The 24,444-nt window shown below is 40.2% G+C and overlaps 1 protein-coding gene across 4 annotated transcripts in view; it reads left to right on the top strand.

Moving 5' to 3' along the window:
- LOC118411165 (protein C15orf41 homolog) overlaps positions 1 to 22,690 on the top strand; it is a 53,314-nt gene extending 30,624 nt beyond the window's left edge. Inside the window, exons 11-12 of one of the 4 annotated variants that reach the window (XM_035813240.1) lie at positions 20,606 to 20,720; positions 20,963 to 22,690. In XM_035813240.1, the coding sequence (XP_035669133.1) occupies positions 20,606 to 20,720; positions 20,963 to 20,986 (139 nt within the window). In that variant the 3' untranslated portion in view covers positions 20,987 to 22,690. The other 3 variants (XM_035813232.1, XM_035813250.1, XM_035813265.1) reach the window with 3 other exon arrangements.
- Positions 22,691 to 24,444: the final 1,754 nt, after the last annotated feature.

Genomic DNA, 24,444 nt, shown 5'->3' with positions numbered 1-24,444 from the left:
CATTTGTTAAGGTATAAACCGGTAGAACGTTGAGAAATGCATAAATTGATGTAAAATGTCTACACGGCTGCTCTTGGCTCAATTAGATACCAGTTCCATCTAAACTATGTAAATGTTACATGAAGAACTGTTAAACAAGATAAAGCAGCACCAGCGCTGTACAAATTGGTGACAAACTTCACTCCCAAGATGTTGAAAATGCAAACTTGGCATTATTACAATATGCAACATGGTACATTTCTCAGAAAAAAGACATTAAATTTGCTAAATTACTGTGGCACGTAAACCCCGAGCCCCTAGTGCCTTATTATGGTGTCGAGACAACAAAATAGCTATAAATGTAAATGTAATTGCCTCTTGCTCGATCATTACTGAGCCACGATTGTTACAGTTCGTGGGTATCAATATTAAGAAGGTAGCTTCTAAATCACTAGAAACTAGTAAGTGTGCTGAACCCATATCCCGAATAACAAGTTCCCTTTTTATGACATTTTTAATGGCAGTTGTGAGAAATCGGTGCTAGTTCCAGCATTTCCCTGCCCTGTAGTGGTGGTATCACTTCAACCTGAACTGTGTAGGGGTAATAGGATAAGTTGGGAATATTGTATTTCTGGTTTAGCTGACTGATGATGTTTCATTGGATTAATATTAAGTGGAACCATGTCTTAAGTTGCCTATACAAGTCATCAAAATAGTAGTCAATAGGAGATACCATAGTGAGAAGTATGATACAATCATTAGATAGCCTGGATATCAGACCTCGGCCGTGCTCAATAATATCTATTGTGCAAGGCCTATCTGATCTCGCCAGTTTGTTTATCAGGGTCTAACTTGGGTGCATGTTTTTTTTTTAACCTCCTTAGTTGGCCCTAGAGCTGAGGAGTAGGGCGACATGGGCCTCTGGTACCCAGGCTAATTATTAGTTTACCCAGCAGAGGCAGTACTTTGTTACATACTGATTCAAGATTGCAGCTGTTAAAACGCAGTTCCAAGAAAAATTGCAAACTGAATCCTAGCTTTATTTCTTCACCAAATCATGAACAAAAAATCCTTGCCAAATTCTCAATTGCGATCTTGTTTCTAGCTTCTGAAAGAATTGGGAAATGTCCTTCCCTGTTCAACATCTTCACCTATACTTAAACCCACCCAAGAAATGTTAGAGTATCTTTTAATACAGTACAGAATTAATCAAAGACCAATTACTCTTTCAACTGTTAGTGTCAGTCCCATGTCTTGTACTAAAATGTTGTGAAACTCAATGTCGCTGTGATCAGGGCTATATATGAGTTATAATTGCAGTGCACTATAATGGCTAACGGGATATCTTCAGAAGGAGAAATGTGAGTTTCATTCAGGTTTGATGACATTAACATTCCTCTGTCAGATTAGCCACATACTTTCTTTCACGTGCAATAAGGTCCATTATACCTTCTCATGGTTTACATAGGTAGGTAGACACAAGTGGGATCATATGTAAGAATATACTGTAGTATTAAGTCTTTGGTATGGAGTAAACTGCAAATGTCATCACCTGTAGGCCTTGTAGTGACCCTGCTTTTGCTTTGCCCATGCAGGTAACTATACAATGTAACTTTTAATCATGTAACTGTAGACTGTAATGCACATGGCTATCTGAACATGTTGTCTACATGTTCTTTGTCAGATAGTTCAAAGTGTGAAGTTCCAGAAAGGTTTTGTGAAGTTTTATTGTCTTTGTAACTGTGTAAATCTCTGTTTTCCATCACTTTTATCAACTTACAAACCGTTGAAACCTTTCCTTTACCAATTGCTATTGTCCATGAATCTTTTAAACTCTTTACAGAGTGAATGAGTTTTTCCATTTTCCCACACTGATATTACTAAGTTTGACCTCTAATGTAACACTGTCCTCTTTCTTTTAATTTGGCAAGTTATCCGATAGCATTTCCAAGTTCAATTTGTGGGAGGCATGACATCTGTTGTGTTTTAGTGATATCAGGCCCCTTCCCTTCTACATGGCACCAACTCAAGTCCCAAAGCTTTGAGAGGGTGTAATAGGAGGATGCCAACCTTTCTAGAGGTTTGACCAAGACTCTTCCTTGTCTTTGTAAACTTAACATTACATTATGTTTGTTATGGTCAAGTCACCCAAGCTAAAAGAAATGTGAAGCCAGGACCTTTTTCAGCTAAAAGATACTAACTTTTTGCCAGTTAAATTTCAAACTCATTTGAAATAGAAAGAGGAAACGGGCAAATAAACAAATAAACCACCAAAACTTGATTTTGTTACGCCTGCATTTCCTCAGATTTCCACTTAAAGACTTACTCCAATCCCATTTTGATTGGCATCTGCAATGTAAAAATAAGTGTCTGATTCTATCTTTTGATGCCCCCATTCAAACCTCTCAGACAGGGTACCTCCAAAGCTCTATCATTACCCTCCTAACAGGACCAGGCATGCCGGGATGGCGGCCAAACCTCTCCTTGGCTCCCTTGCATGATTAACATTCCCAAGTTCAAGTTTCCCACATACCCTCCCTCTCACATCCACTGCCTGATGACTCTAATCACATAACTCTGTAGTCCCCTCCCCTGTCCCATATGATTCTGATTTAGAGGGACAAGGCTCCCCTTTGTAGAAGCCTGGCTGTTGGCACTGTTGACTCTGTTTTCTCCCGCCACCATTTATCTTGCTTTGTGAGAGGCCAAGAAAAGAGACCCCTCGGCAAAGTTCCTTTCAAGTTCAAGTTTTATGCCAGTGGTCCTGAGTGCCAGGGGGTTTGTTTTGTTACTATACGCGGCTGTGTCATGCAGGACAGGTGGGTTGTCTCACCATGCAGACTGTTGCCAGCGAACTGACAGAGGTTGCCGCATTCTTGACCAGTAGCAAAGTTCATTCAAAGTTCAGGCTTTATTAAGGAGACAGTAATTTCTGACATCCTGCAACTGAGTTTATGGTAAACAGCACATCGGTTGTTTCCCCGGTATGGTAGTACAGACTATCTGCGGTAAAATCAGGAGCTAGGTGAAAGAAATGTGTGTACTGCACACTGAAGCTCATGCAATGCAAAACAATTATTAGCAGCATGTAGTTTATGTCATGTTATAGGATATATGACTGGTTTATTTCGAAAACAAAACTGACAGTAACATAGCAGCCACAAGGCTGAATTACGACATGTCATTACATCAATCATTAACGTAGTTAAAATCGAATATCATGAATCATTACAATAGTACAGCTCTTAAAAATCGTTGCAGACGAATTAAATGTGTATCGGGATAAAGCATACAATTCAGTATTTGCAGTAATATCAGCATATCCCTTTATCGGAAGGTAAACAAATATTTAAAATACACAATGACTTACTATTTGATACAAAGCACAAACATACAGGTTACAATTACTTGTTCAAAAGACGGACCATGAAGGGTACAGCGCTGTTGCGATAGCGTTCAGTTCTACAGCGAGTAGTGTTCAGTTTGTGGGATGACCTTGTCTGTCTACCACTGATCTCACCTCTGGCTGGTGGCAGTAAGTGCAAGAAATGATCGGACTGACTGAGAGAGTTAGCAAAGTGTGTGATCAGTTCAAGACGTCGGATATCATGCTTTGAAAACAGTCTATACTAGATTGTAAAGTCTGAAGTTGTTTTTGTGAGGATATGAACTATTGGTAGATCTGGAAGCATGATAGCTGTATGTGAAAGTGAAAAATGTGGATATTCCAACAGAAAAATGGTTTGCCCAAGAAAGATGTAACGTCAGTGATCATCAAAAATGATTACATTCAATCTATACCTAGACTGCATCTATGCCATTTGGGGGAAAAGTAAATTCTATACCACCACTGCTGCATTTGTCTATGTCTATATTTGCATTTGAATGAAAATGCATTTTGTATAACTTTACCATCTCAGCTATCTCATGTTAAAAGGGGGATCTCTCACACTGTAACTTGTGTCCCTTTCAAGTTACAGACTGCTGCATTGATTTGCATGTTGTGGCTTCCTTAAAGGTGTTTATGATTAAAGAATGATGTAAGGATTACATTTGTCACATGTCACTAAACTTACATTCAAAGCATTGTCACCCTTAAAGTCCTGGATTTACTGACCCAGGTTTGATAAATGAAGACTTAGATCATACTAATTTAATTAATTGGTTCTTGGAATCACATACACTACTTTTTTTTGCAAAAATGAAAGATAAAATCACCACACCTTCTATTCAGGAAATTTTCACCATTAAATTACGATGAAGACATTAACAACTTTCCATTATCATAACGTAAAGTGGCCTTTATAGGGTTCTTACAATTTGGGCACATTCAGTATTGAATGTACCCACATTGTAAATTTTTTTTCATTTATGAAGGACATAAGAACATACATAAAAACTGTACTTTTTATAATTTTCAAGAAACAGGTGTTGTTACTATACAGTGGTAGCATTTGTTGCTTTTTTATTCTAGCTGACAACTTATCATTCCTTTTTTTTTATTGGCCCTTATCTTTACCCCAGACTTTGTGCAATTTTCTTTTTTTTTTTGAAAAAACAACAACAACAACAACAGAGAACCAACATATTAAATTGTTGTGATGTTACCAAATTGTTTGTAAAGCATACACCTCATTTTCAATGTACAAGGGTAAAATTTTGTTCTGATTTAAATGATTAACAGTCTCGCAAACAACTTTGCCAGTTGCATCAATACAAAAATAGGTATCGCACTTGTAAGTGATGACATGTTGGAACCAAGATATAAGAATACAAGACAAAATTCAGTCTTACATTGATGGTAATAAGATAGAAATTGAAGATTGAACCAGAATCGTGGAATGTAAGTACGTCGATATATAACATCCAACTCTGAAAGAATTGACTTTTCACTTTGTTAGTAATGAGATTACATTGTACAGAGAGCAGTTCCTTACAAGCTGTCATCTTTCATAAAGGCAACCAATGTTGCCCTGTATGCATGTAGGTTTAACCAACCCGCAAATTATGGGGCTGGGTAATTACTGCAAACTTGATGGATGGTCCCTTTTACAAGAAAGTAAAATTGTGAGACAGTCTGTAAACACTAAACCTTATGTACTGTACTTGCTTTGTAGAGTTAATAGAGATTGATAATAACCACATCGTGGAAAAGTTCCGTACATCATCCCAGAGTACTACATGTTGTATTCATAGGACATGAATCATTTTTGACTACAATTCTGCCGAGCTTATTGTGTAGTGTGGCACACAATGATATTCATCTTCAAATCAATGAGTCATATTAAGTACAGGTACACCACTCCTATTACCATCACACCATGATTTAAGTACGTGTATTGACTTGTGTCCACTTCACTACCTACAGTTCTCTGGGAAACAAACCATATTTACATTGAACGGAAGATTCGATAGCGGTGTCGCAAGAAAGGAGGTTGGGATATAATAGTGGTCTAATCTCATTCCTTGCCGGTCTAATGAAGTCTTCCTCCTGTTTCATTATTCCTGTGAATTTCCCGGTGAGACAATAAGATCAGATTGCCGATTTCGGTCGCTAACAAGCAGTCGCTGGAATGCCAAACAGTCACTTTTCCGCGTCTCGCGGGACCGATTTGGTCGGGAATGTCATCTCCAATAAGTCAAGTCAGTCATCATCCAGCCATCTATTTTATTATCCATAGTTCATTAAAGATCTCTGGGTGTAAAAGTCGTGGTTATCTGGCACGTGGAAAGTGTAATGAAGAGGGAGCCTTTGTAGTGAAGGATGTTCTTCTCCAACGGCAGCATAATGATGTGATGCCGCTAACAAGGTGGAACATCATATTAGAGTGCAAACCACAGACTGAAATCGCAATTAATATAGAAAACCAAAGCAGCATGTGCAATTTTTTCCAACTACTGCGGAACCTGGTTCACCGGGGAAAATCCGGTTATTAGCAGTTCAAAGCTTGCAATTTATCCAGATCTTTTCAGCCAACAGAACTACATGTAAGACTTTGCTTTTATGATTCTTATCACTTGTAAGTCCACTTACCATAAACAATAACTGGAAAAATAGTGGATTGGCTTTTTCAAGAGCTGAAAAAGACTTTAACCGGTAGTAAATATGTAGGTAGAGACTGTATTGAGTGTTATTGAATAGATCGCCTCATCATTTTCCGGCAAAAGTACATTTGACATGGATTCATGACTCCCAATCCCCAGCTATTGAATCACTATTAGCCATGTTCACATGAATTCATCAGTAGCCCTTTTACTCCTTTCACCAGTGTCGTTACAGTGCCCTTAACTACCGTCCTGAGATATGTCAATCATATTAGCCCGTAGTAAAGTCAGATTTCTGCTCAAGGATATTTGCCGTAATTGTCAGAGTTATATGAGCTTCCTAAAGCTTGTTTTGTGGCCGCAGTTGAAATATCATCATCAAGCGAGCATTACCATGGAAGCAGTAAGCACTAAAAAACTCCCCCTGCATATTGGGCACAGGGGACCCATAGTCTGTCGCTCCGTGTTAGCCCTTCACTGGGCTGAGTGGGTGATTTGGACCGCTGTGACCATCATCCCTAATTGTCCGGGTTTGTGGCTTTATGGAAATGTCACGCTCCCTTCTACCCTGGTCATCCAAACAGTATGGAAGTTGTCAGGCATCCTTAGCGCTGAGGAGGGGGGAACTGAATAAACATGCTTCACACTTCCTCGCCCAGGATTACGGGATTTCTGTGGCAAATCGTGTCCTGCCGTCTCCATTACTGATGATTGGGAGACATTTCACATGGTTGTGTGTGTAGACTGGTCGCTACCTGTCAGAAGTGATCACATCTCTGCATTATCTCACATTGGCTGAAATATCTGGACATCATTATCTTAGTATACTCTTACTGATATGATTCATGGCTGAGGATCACAACACCATACCCTATATTACTGTACTACTCATACCAGTAATTGTCAAGGCTGTTGTACAAATGATTATTCTCTTTGATCTCTTAAAAGTTTTGGTTGGTATTGCCCCTACCCTTGACTTTTGTGCCAGTAAACTTTCCTCGTTCCCATCTGAATGTTGTTAAGACTATGAACTGTCTTGCACTCTGCTTCATCTGCAAGGCCTGTTATTGATGCCAAACCAGAAACAATATAAGGTATTTAGATAATAATTGCATATCTCTTTGAATCAGTCAGTCAACAGTATCACAATCCTCTTGTAGTCACATCAAGTTAACATAAACATTTTCAGTGAACCCTAACATTTGAAGAGAAACTATAACAGTTGATTTATCTAAAGTGCATTCTTTGTGTTTTATTTGAACTCATCCATTAACACTAAGTCAAACTTCATAAACATGTCATACCACAATGACTCTGTGACATGAAGATTCATTTCTCATTTGTCTTGTCTGGTCTTCTGTTATGAACCTGTAATAACTCGGCATAACTACATTCATATATCTTTTCCTTGCGTGTGTATATTTCTGTGTTTTATTGTTAGCAATAGTTGCATCAGTAACTCCTAATCAAATTTTCTTGCTTGTTTGACAAGCGCACAAGAAAAATTTTTGCTCATTAGCTTATTATGTAATTTTTCAGACTAGCTATCTTTACATGATCTCAGTGATTACAGTAATGCTGTGCATGGCTTTTGTAAGGAAAATCTGAGTGTACATGACTGTTGATAAGTGATACCTGATGAAGCTACCTCATGATGACAAATGCACCTTTGATTGGTCAGCCGTTTTTCAGTCTTAACAGCCCTGATTGGTCATCCCCCCACAGGGGACAAATCTGATTGGTCAGTCATTTCTCACCCCTGACATAGTGGTTCCATCTGTCAGGATTGGTAGAGCCAATGGTTCCCAGTTGGCAACTTAGGCCAGTCAGCATCTTGTGTTGTCCACATACATCAATGGTGTCTGGTTGTTTGATGGCTAATTGACCAAACTGGTCTTTTCTTTTTGAGACAGGTAATGGGGAACCTCTGTGTGGTGTTGGTGCGAGGTCATGGCCAGGTTACTGAGATACAGTATGATGCTCATTGGCAGTTTCTGCTGATGTTACAGAAGTATCTGTGAGACAGTTGTTGACGTCTAATGTCATTGCCGGATGTCAACCTGCTATGTGTACATGTATATGTAGCCTGGATACCAGATCTAAAAATTATCAGGGCCTAACTTAAGGGCCTGTTGTAGAATTTTCTTGCGGTTATGTTGGCCCTAGAGCCCAAGAGTTGGCCTGAGTAGGCCCAGGAAACAGTCTGACATCCATGCTGGTGTACAGTCCCTAGTGTAAATCTTGAAACTTTCTCTCTTGTATGACTACTGTCGTACAAAAAAATGTGAAACACTACGAAAACCTCCTCTTCCTTCCTGTCGTGAAATGAAACCAAAGCAAAAGTTTACAGTATCTTTTCTCTCAAATAGAGAATATGATAAGCAACTCTTCCTGTAATACTGTTCCCATGAGTTTTAAGGCTACCTCAAAAGTTTTATTTTCTTATTGCAGCATTACATGAGGGAAGGCACTTTGTTCACTACTTCTATCTACTTCTGCATTCTGGATTACTTAAGATTTTCACAAGCCAAGTGAAGCACAACCTAGGAACTTGATATAAACTTACAACAGAGTAGTGGATAGGTTTTTGTAACAACGTAAAATCAACAAGCAAATGCCAAAATGTAGTCGACCAGATTGATAAGTACATCATCATGACAAAAACCTTAAATTGTATCTTTCAGATGATAAAAAATGTGCAGGTTCGAGGTAGGTGCATAATCAAGAAAGAGAGTAAATCTTCATTTGAACTTTTTTTTTGTCATCTGTTTACAGCAGACAGCCAAGGTTGCTCGATACAATTTTAGAATTCTAATGTAATTTTATTCAAATTTGTTCAGTAAGTTTTCTGTGGATTGGCAAACTGTAAAAAGTAATGAAACACATATTGTAAGTAATATAAGTAGTAAACAAATGCTGCCTGCAACCATCAGGAATTTTATAAATTGATCCATGGAGAAGTGCTCATAAAACAAACAGGAAGACAGCTGAGATTTATCCAGACTGGAGCAAGAACCCATCACTAATGTAGCATGCTGGCCAAATTGTTTTGACAGTTTGATTGGTCAGTCAGATATGGTGAGGGGAATGATACATCAGCCGGACTCTACTGACCACAGACTGTAAATTCCAGCTGACCAATCACTCCCCGAGGTCAGATCTTTCATCCAGCCAGTCCAACTGGTGTTGACAGATTGATGTCCAGGACTGGAGAAATTTGATCTCTGTCTGAGTAAGGGTTCCCTGTACATCATGTAGGGATCCCCCAGATATAACTATACATCATACACATCGTTTTCCCTGACATGAGCGTCTGGCTGCTGTCATGTCAGAGCTTGGGACCAGTGCAAGAGGATTTGTCCGAACAAGTGATTATGCTACAAGAACAACTCCCAGAAACACTAAAGGGATGAAACAGTTCACCATCTCAAGAAAGGATCACCTGTACTTGTACTTGTACTTGGTTTTGGGCAGCTATTGTCAATGCTGAAGCTGCTCTCAAAGTAATCCAAATTCCAAGTATCATTGCATACAACAAAGACTTTTCTTCTTCTGTACTTTTTATCCCTCTTTTCAACCTCCTTGCTAGAAGAAGGCTCAAGTTCTCACCCAATGCCTTAATTTACAGAACTCAGTTCTTTAGGTCGAAATGCACAGAATAATGCATTCCCCATACGTTCTTAATGTTGAAATTGATTAACATCCTTGTAATATATGTAGACCAAGACAGATATTATGATGTTCACTTACCTACCAGTAGTCCTAAAAAAAGTGCAAGGAAAAGTGTTGAAACAAAATAAGTTGAACTTTACGTTTGTATTTTTCACTGCCCCCTCTTACCTAGACTACCTTTCACCCACTGAACATAGTCCTATTGACAGGAGATACATCATTAAGCAGTGGTACAGGGTTCCCTGGGGGTGTTCCCCATGATGCAGCCTTTAGCTGCAGTCTGTGTGCTGTGTTTTATGTATGCAAACATGTGTCTGCTGACATGTCAGGATACATTATAGACATGTCAGCAACAAGCACAGATGTGTGAAGGTGAAATCAGGACAGGTTGTGCTGGAAAGAAACAAAAATCATAGAAGATATTGTTTACTAACACTCTGCTACAGGTACAGTCATTTAGACAGCTGTAGCAAAAATATCTAAAACGTACATGTACTATTACATTGTGACAAAAACCTATGTACTATGTACATGTACACTATACTTTATTGTTCCTCTGCGCCAATATAGACGTTCAGTCTCTTCATTCCCTGCAGGAGAAGGAAGGAGATTTGGCAGCAATAATAGGTTTGGATACCAGGCTAGTGTATACTTGCTTCAAAGAAGTTAAACAAAATGTTTAAATGGAATCTTCAGTATTGTCTTTTACTTTACAAAAGTGAAACCAATTTAGTCATCTTGAAAATATTTGTCTTATTGAAGCAGAATATATGGTCTTCTACTATAGACAAGGGTCACCTGTCAAACTTTTAAGGTGAAGGAGACTTTCCACCAAAGTACACCTGTGTTGATTAATAGCCATAAAAACTGTTTGCCTTCCTACTTTTCCTCACACATAGTTACCGCATCAAAGTCGGCCATCTTGTTTCTCAGACACAATAGACCATTGGACGAGCATATCAACATTCTTGTGCATAATAATCCACCAGCTGTGCCAACCTCCCAACAACTAAGGTAGAAAGTACCAACACATGGGTTATTGTGTAATAACAAGGGGAATTGTTTCTTGGTCAAATACCATAAAGTTGAAGAGAGGAGAAAGCACAGGTGTAATAGACTTTCGTTCTTGTTTGTTCGACAGGTTAGTCAAATATTTTGTTCAACAGCAGGAAACGTCTTTAAGCTAATTTGGTATGAAAATGCACCGTAGATCCCTAGTTATTTATGATTTTCACATACATGTAGTTTATACAGGTCAATAATCTACCAAGTGTCTTTGTCTTTTTATTGGGACAAAAACAGAAATATGTCCAAAGAATGTGTAAGAATTGGCCTATTCTTCATTTAGAGTGGGGTTATAAAGTTAGCAGCAGTATTACTATTTGGGTACCAAAGGTAAACATAATTTGTACTTGTTATCTGCACAGGCCAATGCTGAGCATATGTATCTACATATAGTATGAAACCTGCAGTTAGGAAATAGATTTTTATCAGGGCACAAAATGTAATTAATGTTCATATGATTCATTTACTAAATTTTATTATGACTCATTTCAGCTTCTGGTAATGTCTTGACGAACATTAGGTCAAGTTTAGCTGGGTAGACAAATGAAACAAGTAACAGGGTAAAGCATTGATAACATTGAGAGTAACATTTGTATATAATTTCTCGGTTAAAAGTGATATTTGTTATCATATATGATAGATATTATTGTACATTGGTGGTTTATCCCTTAGGGATATTAAAAGAAGATTTTCACCTCATTTATCAAGCTTTTCCATGAACAGGTATCCGTTAACCAGGGAATTAACTAAGTGTGGCCTAAACTTGCATTAAACATAGCCATTTATCAACTCTGTAGAGGACTTTTAATGTCACATGGTAGACATTATTCTCGACTCTCTAGGGGGGAATTACATCAGAATTGTGCGTTATGTCCTCCACAATGGGCTTTGTTGGGTCTGCATGAATAAAATTTGGAGTGCAGATTCACGGTTTTCTCAGACAAAACTCCATCTGTTTGGGTGGTATGTGCCGGAATAGGCCACCTCTCCGCGGAGCGACAGTACAGCGACCAAAATTGGATTTGTGTGACCTTTGATTTCATCATTGGAATATGATGTAGTACTTCAAAGTATTATGAAATACAACGAAACATCCGAGACATTTTCTTAAAATTTATTCTTTATCTGTGATATTTATTCACTGAGAGTGATGTTCATTGAAGTTCATTCAGTGAAGGTCGCTTAACAGTTGCTACCAAAGGTGGTGTAATGAATCATATATACACACATTTCATTGCAAAACCTTATAACTTGGATCCAAGAAAGACATACAAAAGTGAAGTCTGGAATAATAATAAAAGTTTTAATCTAACATATTTTCCAATATTCCCAATCACTTGGAAATGGCAGCAAATACATGTAGACCCATACTGCTCATGCTAATGGATTTGAATTTGAAATTGTCACATTCTGTAATGCTGACGATCTAAAAACCTAAAAGCATTCCCGACATACATTGTATACGGGAGACTGTATACTTGTAAGTAGCATACATGTTAGTTTGTACAATATTTTGTCATTGGTGAGACAAAAAGGACATTCCAGACAATGAAAAGTGAGAGGTGAAAGGGGAAAATTTATGCAGAGAGAATAAAAAATTCCTAAGTAATTCATAAGTAACACCAATAAGATTCTTTGTACAATGGGTGTGCCAGATGAACAGACTACACTCTTACACCAATGCATGATGTTCACAAAGTACCATGTAGTCTATCATCAGGGCTCGAAAATTACCTGCACCAGACAAATTTTTCCTGCACCACTCTGAATTTAGGAAGTATGGATCATAGTAAAATTGTTCAGGAACAATTGCTATTTTTCTCTTATACTTAACAGGTAGTAACATTCAATGCAGCTAATAACAATCCACATACACTTACATCATATGACATGTATGCATAAAACCCAGTATATGGACCAGTGCAGGTTAGGTGCAGGTAAACACCAGAAATACCTGCACAGCTCCAATTTCACCTGCACTATAGTGCATATGCAGGTGGTATTTCGAGCCCTGATCATGCATATGGACTTCATATTCAGGAAGACGGTATTTATTTATGCTAAAGATGATCAGCATATACATGTATGCATATAGCAGTTTTGTGTTTTTCCTTCACTGATAGTGTGCTATTACCATATTTTCATTACCCCATTCTGCAAGTGATACTAGCCTCAATGATGATAGTTGCTTCCCTGTGTGTTTAAAATGCACAGCTGACTGGAGGCGTACCAGTGTTGGAGTAAATACTATAGTTAGAAGAAATAAGTAACTGATTATACCACAATCCAGAGACATTAAAGTGTGTCCAAAATTGTTTTCTTCTGGGCATGCTTTAATAAGGTTCATATATATACTATGTAATACTTTAATGAGGTTCATATATATATACTATGTAATACAATGTACTATGTAAGTTATAAACTGCTAGTCATATTGCAGTATACGCATTTTTTTTTTACCACAAGCTCCTTTTTTGGTTACCCAAATATTTCTTTTTTTTACATGATGTAAAAGGGATCGTCCTTGAATGCATGTGCCCTCTGTTCCAGAAATCTTTTGTCCTTTGTTAGTCTTAGTTGGAGGTAAGAATATTGTTAGTCCACACAGGCTGTGCAGGCAATGGGAAATGGAAAGAAAATGTATAAAAAGATGACAGCATTTCTATGGTATGCAAATCTTGTAAATTTTATTATTTACGATCTCTTAATTTCGCGATAGGTGGGTATATGGAGGTCTTTGCTGTGTTTTAATTTCGCCCAAACATGTAGTGATACATCTAGAAACGCATGCTTATGTTGTAATGAATTTATGAAGAAGTTTCCCTTAATACTTCATAAAAATACCCCGAAAAAAAAATAAAACCTCCTGAAACATTTCAAAATTTACAGTAATCAGTGCTGATAGCTAAAACTTTACTTTGTTTGGTTTCTGCTTCTTAGTAATCTTACCTTTTTTTACGGACAGGTGTGACCAGGTGTGTAATACTTGATTTGCATTTTCTGAATGCCCGATTTGTTTTTGTTTATTTGTTGATATGGAGTTGCACCTGTCAATTAATGAGGCACTTAGTTCTGCAGATTGTTGTTTGAATGAGCCACATGCCAGCTGGCCTCTCTTGGAGGGATTTATTGCCCAGGTGACCTTTGACCCATTGCCTTGGTTAATGCAGTAGCACCCAGCTACCCCCTCACCACCACTTCTTGTCAGATCTTCCCTATAACCTCCTGGATCAGATACAGCCAAGACTTTTCAGAGTGTTACTGTCAGACATGAAACATATTGATTGTGTATAGATTAGATAATTCACCTGTAATGGTCTCATTTTATCTAGCACACATTTTTAATGATTGTATAATCTGTATTGTATTGTATTGATTGCAAGCAGGAATATCTTCTGATTTCAGATGAGAAATTTTGTAGAGATTTTTCCCAATTTAGATTCTTGTGCCTATAGTTGCATCTATATTGTAATATGATACAGTATGGTATTTTTCAACATCAATAACTTTGTAACTTAATAAAAATGTTTATTTGCATGTGATATCTCATACTGAGAAAACTGTGGATGTTCTTGGAAAAAATCTTCTTACTGACAGCTAGTGTCGCTGGTAGCCGTGGTAACCGAGGTAGTCAAGTTCTGCAGGATCTTCTGCATTCTTTGTTCCCTCCAAAACGTTTCAGTTTGCTTCCAGCAGTTTCCCAAATTGATTTTGTGAGTTCCTGCTGACCATATTGTCCCTGTAAGCCCCACACTGTGGCCCAACTGCGGAGGCTGCACACAAGCCTCGCAGGAGAGCACCAGAAATACACCAATCTTGTTATCATATCAACCGGCTAGGCCGCCAAATCCCTGTGATTTTCATTCCTGGGGAAACTTTAATTTACCGGGACCCCTCTTCCCCCTCCCCGCGGTACGGGGGCTTTGCATACTACTCTAACTCCACTCTCCATCCCCTCCAAATGGGTCCTGTAAGCAGACAGGCCGAACACGTTATCCCGTGTAGAGATGTCAGCCCGGATCCAGCGAAGATTTAGAAATTAATTCTTTTGTGGGAGTGCTGCCACTCCAGGGACCCCAGACTGATCCAAATGGGCTCTGACAAGGATGAAGTCACAATTGTTGCAGGATAATGTGGATTAGCTCTGGGCCCAGCCAACTTTCCACAATTTGTCATCGCTTAGTGTGGCAGACCTTTTGTTGGGAGCGACCAATGGAGGGACAAGCCCGTCAGGAGTGCAACAGCTCCCCCGGGGCCCGGGATGGTGCACCAAACTTTTCTACCAAACTTCGCAATTGCTTCCCCGAAAGAATAAGTTTCAGAAAAGTCTGCACTTTTGTGTTGTATGTGGCACAATATCTACATATGTTGAGCAAATACAGTGTGACTAAAGCTATGAGGTTTATTCAGAGTAATTAGTGAATCCAATGCATTCCTCATCTTTATCATATAAATTAAAAGAATTTGAAAAGCCAACTACAGTCTAGCTGCAGATTTCTTTTCCTTTTTGTAGAATGGCTGTTTCTTTAACAGCGAAATGGTTGATACAACAGGTTAGCATTCCTCAATTGCTGGGTCTATTTCATGGTAGGAGGGAAAAGGAGTTTTTTTTTACAGTGTTTTGAATTCCCTTTTAAGCAATTATGTAGTACAGCAGTCCCAATACATATTTGCCATGGAGAGGTCACCGTTATATAAAAACTGCGAAAATAAAACCAATGCAAAAGTTTCAATATTTACAGTGTTCAGCATACTGCCTGCCATAGATAAACTACAAGTATTACAGTCATTTAAAAGTGTTCTGTCTTCATCGTTGTAGAGATTCAGTAATTCGTCAGGCTTAAGTAGCAGTAAAGTAGCCCCACTGCAGAACAGGGAAGTCAATAGCAGTACCCACAGCAGCTACTGAAGTAGTTGGCTCAATACTTAAGAACCAGGAAGTAACTTTAGAGTTAAATATGAATGGCCTGTCAAATGTAGCTACCAGGAGTCCAGGTCTCGGGGGAGGCATAACCAAACTTCAGCTCAAAGTCCCATCAAATTGAGTTAGAAAAGATGAGATTTGGTCCGGATGGCGATTGGGCGGCCAGATATTGCATATTGGCTGGGAGAAAATCAAAAGCCCTTTCTGTACCCTCAGGAATGAGGTTCCTTCTGTGCCACTCTGACTTTCCCATCTGCTGTGGAGAATTGATTCTGCTGGTCTTGGGCCACCCTTCTGAGCTCAAATTGAAATTTAATAGTGTGAGGCCCCAGTCTTCTGTGGCCCACCCCAGGAGGCAATTTTCACCACTGCCATGGCCTTTCAGCCTCTGTAATTAAGGTTTTCGCCATGTCCAAATTGCTTTTCCATCCTTGCATGTTTAGCACCTGGTTTGGGGGAATGTCTCTGACATTAAGGAGGACCGGCGTAGAAGGAACCTAATCGGATAAGTGTTACCTCTCCTGCCAAACTTGGTTCCCTACTTCCAATCTGCAATTAGCAGGACGGAGTCTCCCCTTTCCTGACAGATGTTTGCAGATGTTTCCAGGAGAAAAACCCACGCCCTGGAAAGTTGTGGGAAGAAGCCTGAGAAGGGAGCAGGACATTCCGACATGACAAATGGCATTCCATAACCCAAGGTCAGGGAATTCGGCCCAAAAGGGTGGCGGAGCTGGGAAGGGTTCATTTGACAAGATTACTATTGATCGGGAAATGAGTTCGGCCGTCCTGGCTGTGTCAGAAGCGTGCGGGACCGTCAGATTGTTTTCATATCGCCAGACTTAGCGCCCATAAGCCCTGAGAAAATGGCAGAGGGTTCGACTACATTTTCATTAACAGTGAGCTGCTTAAATCCATTGGCGAGGCGGGGGAATCCCATTTTCTGCATATTTCAGCCCAGCGGTGGCTGGGTCAGCGGCATAAATCACCTTTCATTATGAGCCCGGCCATTAACCTGGGATGACCATAAAAGCTGCCAGCAAGGCAATAAAACGGCATAATTAATTCTGCTCGCCACCTCACGGCACTGTCTGGAAATCCTTCACTCCCGATCTCCTTGCACCACAAAGTCATTAGCTTTTTTAAAAGAACGGCTGACTTTCTCCAAGGTAGGAATTTAAGTTGGGCTTGATGGACGAGGTGTATTACATATCCCATCAAGAGCCATAAAGAAGCAATTCACACAGAAGCAGCTAATAGCCTTATGATGATATCGCGGGCTCATATGGTGCCGGTGCGTGGCCAGGGGCCACCTTTTTATCGGAAATGGCCATATTTAATATCCCACCCCACTGTGCACACAATAATGATGTTAGGTGCAACAGCTGTCTACTGGCTTGCTGATCTATGTCGTATTTCAGATCCCGGGGAAAATCGCCATCCGCCGCACCCGGTAGTTAGCGCCCGGTAAGGCTCGACAAAAGACGGTCCCCCGGAGGAGGCCAGAAGAAATATTGGGCTAATTTAGAGCGATGATCACTTAAAGACCGTTCGCTATGAATCACAACATTCCAATTGTGTGCTATCTCCCAGCGTTATTAAAACCCTAACACTTCCCGAATAGGCCGCTACACTCGTGGGCTCCCCCCGCAATTCTCGCTAAATAATTTTTTTCCCCATGAGCTGAAGCAATTATCATATTACCTCCCGAAACCCCGGTGTCCATCACATATTTCCCCCTGTAGGGAGGGCCTGCTTGATAATCACGCCGGCAGGAATCTGTAATTTTGTAAAGCCGGTTTCGGTCATTCATGGACAATGAGGCCTGGGGATATTTGGAGAGTGTGCCAACATGCGAGGGACTGTGTTGGCATTCTGATGCTAATGACAGGTGTTGGGCTGATAGCGCGGCATTACCAGTCCATTGTTCGCAAGGCGATCATTGCCCCGCTACAATATTGAAAGGATCTGATTACATCGGTTTCATTTCCAGAGAGGTGAAAGGGGTTCTCCCCTGATAGCTGGCTGCAAGAGTGATAGCCTTGCTCGGAATGGCTTTCATCGCACGGTTTGTTTGCTAATAGTCTTTTCTTTTCAACCCTCCTGTACTTGAGGACAATGCAGAAGTGGAATTCTACCCTGGGAGAACCATTAGCTCCAATGTAAAGTGTGAAGTACACCATATTGTTCTGTAAATCTCCATTCTCTTCCCATTGTTTGCATTACAGATGAGAAGATGCTCTTTCCAATGGTATTAGATTAGAAGCATTATGGAATGCAAATTCCGGAAAATTGCTGTTCAATCCTCCGAGGCCCATGGATTTACCCAGAGAACAAAAAACTAAACCAATATTAATGTTTACCCCAGAGAGCCTGATAGTAAATCTACCTCCCAGCACAAAGTTGATAAAATGTCTCTGACATAATTCACTCCAGCAGTTTATTATTGAAATACTTGGAGGAAAAGTCATTTCGTGCAGAAAATAAGAACAATGCGATGATATCAAGAGTTGACAGCATACAGATCCACTGCAGTTTGAATGCAAAGTATTGTAGGATACCATTACCTTTTCAAAAGTGCGTTTGAAAAAAATATGACTACATCTACAACATTCTGTAAATCTATTTCCATATTATCACACAAAGTTATGATACAAGTTTTTGTGTGGCATAAAAATCACTTCAATTTTCGAAATCGTCTCCTCTGTCTACATTGTGCATGAGACACCAATAGTGTTTAAGCTGAACCAAATCAATCTTTCTGAACACAAAACAGATTAGCAGTCATTATATTTAGCATAATCTCAGAATTGATTGTCTGTGTGTCATTCTGAGGAGACACAGTATTGAGGTAGGCTGTATAATCACAGTTTATGTATAAAATCAGCAGATCATTGTCTGCAATTTTAACTCATTCCTTCCTTTTTCCATTGTAGGTACAGTGTATCACCTCTAGAAATAAGTCAAAACAGTAAATTGTTTACTTACAGTAGATGATAAAGCTAGGTTGAATCTGTAGTGTAAAGGTGGTGTCTCACTGCACTTGGGGCACCGGTGCGGTACTGCAGGGTTCGTTTACTGCGGCACTGTTGTGTTATTTTTGCCAATTTTTTTATAATTTAGATATTGCCTAATATGTAAAAGTATGACTTAGAAAAAAACAAAATACACAAAACGTAAGAAAATTTTCTTTATCTCTGAAATTCATTGAGAAATCTTTCGAACCCCGCAGTGCCACACCAGTGCAGTGATACCACCTAAACATGATGTTATTTGGTTTTGGTAAGGTTTTGTATTTAAATTCAGCCACGGCAGTTGTACTGTAAGTGCATTTACTTTTGTAGTGGTTTCATTTCTAGGGAAAAGGAGGTTTGCATGATGTTTCAAGTTTGCTGTTCAGTAGAATTACAAAACACATTTGGTTTTTATTACACAGCTAGTGGTCTTTTCAAAAACTTCGAAAACCACCATAAGCATTTTAAGATGTACAGTAATTACAAATTTGAAGTGAGCCCCTGTTTTCAAAGAGAGAAGAATATGAAGTTTTCCAGCTATTGAACCTTGGTTGAACTAATTTAACTAGTGTGGGAGTGAACTTTGAAACCTCCTTCTTTTGTCTCTTTGAACTTGTAAAAAGCTCCAGGCAGGTGTCATCACTTTGGATGGGCTCAACTCTGTTATGTACCGCAGGTTATCTTTAGTATGTGTTTTGGTTACCTGGTGTTGGGCGTTTTGAGACGAGCCCAGTTATCAGTACCAGTGGCTTGGTTGGCGGTGGAAGATGCTAGTGTGTGGTTGAACAAGATAACGTACAGCTGCTTTACATACGAAGGCATCCCTTACATGCTCTCACAACACCGGCCGGCTATCTAACAGTCTCTTCCTTCCATTCGGGACGACAATCTATGCTTGTACAGCGGTGCTTGGGAGCAATATTGGACAGGGCAGAAGTAGAGGCTTGGCCGTTTGTCATCATTTCACTCATCCCTGACAGAAATATGTCCAGCCTATTGAGCCGGGCAGTAAAAAGGATCAAGTTTGTCTTTATTGTCCATCGTTACAGAGGACAGTAAAAACTGCAAATGAAACTGTGTGGCTCTCCCCATGAATTCTGCACAAGGAGGTGATTTTGAGCGGGATGAGCTTGATGGTGTGTAATGTGGCTATAGTGTTACAGGCTCCTGTTACAGTGCTGGGTTTATTTTGTGCAGCGTTTTTTAATGCCGCCAGTTAACTATTATGTCTGCCACTTTTGAAGCTCATCATCCGCTGGTATTGTATAAGCATGCTGTTATATCACTCTGGAGGCTGTCTTATAATACACTGGCAGAGACTAAACAAGTACTGAAAAACAAACTTTCTCCCTAAAAAAATGCTGTAATGGCAATGGAAGATCAGTGTACAAAGATGCCAGCAAATGGAATCAGATAATAATTTACAAACCAGAAATTAAGGAAACGTAACAAGCCAGAAATTAAAGAAAAACAAGTTCTGTTGTCAGAAATCATCTGTGAATGGAACTATCCCAGTGATCGCATGACCTCATCTGGTCACATGACAATATTACTGTATGGGAAGTTACTGAATGCTCCAAAAGGTGCCATTTAAACGTACTTATATCCTTTAAATGGCATCAATTGTTTTAAAGATGAACATCTAAGGAACAGACATACATATTCTCCACTCAGTTGTTTGCAGTGTTTAACAGCTTGATTCTATATCTCTTAGAATGCCATCTATTCTTTTAACCACTTATTTATTTATTTATTTACTGAGATTCTCCATATACATATACAATGGAGGGTATTGCGGAACAGGTGTCAGAAGATGCCTATTAACAGCAAGGGAACAGTTGTACTACATATTCCCCACTCTGTTGTTTGCTATGTTTAACACTTGTCTCCCTGTGTTTCCTGTGTTAAGGTTTGGGCCGGGCATGGTGATCTACTGGTTCGGCTTTATCGATGAGCTGGACGTGAACGCTGACAAGGGCATTGTGCTGATGGACCACTTCCCAGACTCCTTCACCACTCTGCAGGCGCTAAGTGACAGGGACAGATAGCCAAGCTGCCCCGCACAAGCAGGACGTCTCCTGAAGCCGCACATCCACGTGTGTTAGGGGCTACAGAAAACTAGCCTGGTATCCAGCCGTATTATAGGCGCTAAGTGACAGGGACAGATAGCCAAGCTGCTCTGCACAACCAGGACGTCTCCTGAAGCCGCACATCCACGTGTGTTAGGGGCTACAGAAAACTAGCCTGGTATCCAGCCGTATTATAGGCGCTAAGTGACAGGGACAGATAGCCAAGCTGCCCCGCACAAGCAGGACGTCTCCTGAAGCCGCACATCCACGTGTGTTAGGGGCTACAGAAAACTAGCCTGGTATCCAGCCGTATTATAGGCGCTAAGTGACAGGGACAGATAGCCAAGCTGCTCTGCACAACCAGGACGTCTCCTGAAGCCGCACATCCACGTGTGTTAGGGGCTACAGAAAACTAGCCTGGTATCCAGCCGTATTATAGGCGCTAAGTGACAGGGACAGATAGCCAAGCTGCTCTGCACAACCAGGACGTCTCCTGAAGCCGCACATCCACGTGTGTTAGGGGCTACAGAAAACTAGCCTGGTATCCAGCCGTATTATAGCTCCTGAGTCTCTTCTTTGCGAGGAAAGAGGACTGGAGAACGGGTCTATGCAAGGGGTGAAGGACAGAAGAGACTTAGGAGCTAAAATACGGCTGGATACTAGGCTAAAAGAAGACCTCCTGCTGTCCTAATGTTGGGGCTATCATTACTTAAAGATATATGTTTAAGAAAGTTGACACTATCGTAAAATATCATGCTTTTAACATAAGAGTATGCATACCTTAGCAAATTATCATACCTAATGCATTGTTCAAATTTCTATCAATAGGAACTAGGCATGCTTCACACAATGTTACATGCAATAATGTTATTACATAGTATTGAACTTCCTAGAACCATCTAGGAACCTTCTAGCTTACATAGCAGGATTCTTGGCTGGATTCTTAATTGGTGTGTGCTGTTTCCTAGATACAGGCTGGGCGCTATCATAAATGTAATACAATCATAAAACTGATATGTAATCTGGAAAGATCAAATGATAATCCCCTCCCCACAAAAAAAAATTCCAGAACGAACCCTGCTAGGAACCCACTCTTTGCGGAATGACGGAACAATATATACCTGTCACAAGTACCTGTCAGCCTCACTTGGGCTCTTCCTGTGTCCCCGCCCTGGGTGGCAAATGTCCACAGGTCCCCGTCACCCCACGGGAGTTCCCCATGATTTATCTCCCACCTCTTACATAGAGACCCATCATCAGACCTGGCCCAGAATACCGCAGGTATTCATGAGGCAGTTGAGTGTAATTGGAAGGAAGACAGCAGAGCAGGAAGGACAAGAGACTATTTCGTCTTACGTCTCCCCTGGGGGTCATAGCGGCACTCCCCAGGCTGCCATTCCAGCAGGTACACACCTTTCTGTTTACCTCTGGAACACCTCATGTGTCAACACTGGAATGTGAAGGAATAATTTTGCTGGGAGATGTCACTACAAATCACCAGGAAAAGAGCATTGTGTTACAACTTACATGTAAACTTGTGAATCATTTGTATTATGGCAGGTAGCATGGTATATGTTGCAACAACAGAAGTAGCCAGAATACTTTTCCTGTTATTTTTGATACAACAACAGAATAAGCAGTAATATTTTTTGGGACACTACTGTACAAATGTCCATAAAGTGAAAAGAGCCGTACAGTACATTATATGTAAATGTGTGACTCAGTTGTAATCCCTAGAATAGACATTACATTCATGGCATTGTTGGCTAAACAGGTAGCATTATCTATGTGACAGTGACAGAATCAGCAGGAGTACTTTTTTCCTAAACTGTCACTACATATCATAAGAAGAAAGGCCTTGTGTTTTGTGTAAATATGTGAACCCTTTGTTGTACTTCCTGCAATAGATACAACATTCATGGCAATCCGGTTGTCGTTGTATACTTTCTGTTGGCTAAACAGGCAGCACTAGACTTAACGTTACCTCCTTGTGGCTTTTAGTGAACCACTACCGTCCCTCTTATAGGTCCTTAAGTTCTGCTTACATCGACATTATAATGATAATGTATCTAACAAACAGTTTATTAACAACCTCATTACTCAGATTGGGTACCTACAGGCTGGAATAGTACACCGAGGTGAATTATATCAAGGCCGTCCAGCCAAAGTGCCAGTAGGATGCCACAACGGATGTTCTTTAATACCAGTGCCCTGTCAATCTTGACTGTCACATTACTTGTTGATTGACACAGTGAGAAACCTTTGAGAGGCAGGGGCATTATGTGGATGTAGTGGACGCATCCCAGGTAAATAGGGACACCATTATAGCTGTGGGCAATTCAGTGTTGTTGCAAATTACCCAGGCACAGTGACCCTGCAAATTGCAGATGGAGATCTGCATCTTTTCTGGTACCTCCCCGGAGACCAGTAAAACTAAGTCATCTCCTCTGCCAGGTAGGACCTCTGGGCACACAGGACACACTCGGGGACAGGGTGGGGGTGAATTAACACTTCCAGCAATGGGACGGGCCAATTTTACTCTCAATCGATAGACATTGGACAGAAATGATAAGCCAAAAAAGACATGACTCCGCAACAATTATTGATTTTTTTTTTTCATATTTCACCTTTGGAATAATGTAATCATCGTGTCTAAAGGCATAGTCATTGAAAATGCTACATGATAAAAAAAGTTCACATACAGGGAAATAAAAATGTGAAATACAGGAGAGACAAGATAGACTTCTTACACTTCAGTTGCGCCAAATAAGACTCAAGGGCTGCTTGGAAATTTGTTGAGAACAATCCTTGTGTCGGAATATGGTTCAACATCTTCCTGTAATCTTCCACGTTTTGTTTAGTTGCGGAAGTCTTTAACTGTTATGAGAAATGGTTATTGCTTTTTCTGTACCCAATGGAAAATTGAGCAATTTTCTGCAGGGTTATTGGGGGTCACAGCTGATTCTGGTTTGAGCAGTCTGGAGTGATTGTAGAGGTCAGAGTTCAACAGGAAGATGTACATTTGCAGGTGCCAATATCGGGTCTAAAGGACACAGCGACGAAAGTAAAGATTTCCTTAATCTGGAGGTCATCATCTGCTCTTACATTGATTCTTCCCTCTCTACTAAAAATAGCAGTGACCAAATGCAAAACCCTGCTCCCAACAACGCACATTAAGAGGACCATATTGCAACGTCTCCATATACCTGTGTGCCCTTTAGCTATGTACTTTGATTTTTGCCAGTGTTGTCGAAAATGAGACATCTTGCCAAGACAGAACCAACCGCACTTCCATATAGCCAAGATCATTGATTTCATGGTCCCATGGATGATGCCTAATATTACTACCTAAAGACAGCCTACAAGCATCTGCTGTCTCTGTGGACATCTCCCCGTGGTAAACATCTCCTTTTGTTGTCTCGACATATTTCACATAAGGATCTTTATTTTTATATTTTGATCTAAACATTAAACATAGACATATTTTTTTGTGATCGCACTCGAGTCCCCTATCTCGAAGATGAGCTCCACTCACAAAAGTCAAGTTCCTTCCCCCGCTTCTTTTCACAGCCCAGAGTGCAAACACAGCAACAGTCGCCGTCCCAACATCTGCCGACTTTAATTTCCCAGTCCCATTCGATCCCCTATTAACAGATCTGGACAAGGCCCCGACATTTCC

The sequence above is a fragment of the Branchiostoma floridae genome, chromosome 1 (genome assembly GCF_000003815.2).
Source record: "Branchiostoma floridae strain S238N-H82 chromosome 1, Bfl_VNyyK, whole genome shotgun sequence".
In the NCBI taxonomy this organism is placed as follows: Eukaryota; Metazoa; Chordata; class Leptocardii; order Amphioxiformes; family Branchiostomatidae; genus Branchiostoma; species Branchiostoma floridae.
Note: the sequence above shows the minus strand (reverse complement) of the source record. Positions and strands in the feature narration are given on the sequence as shown.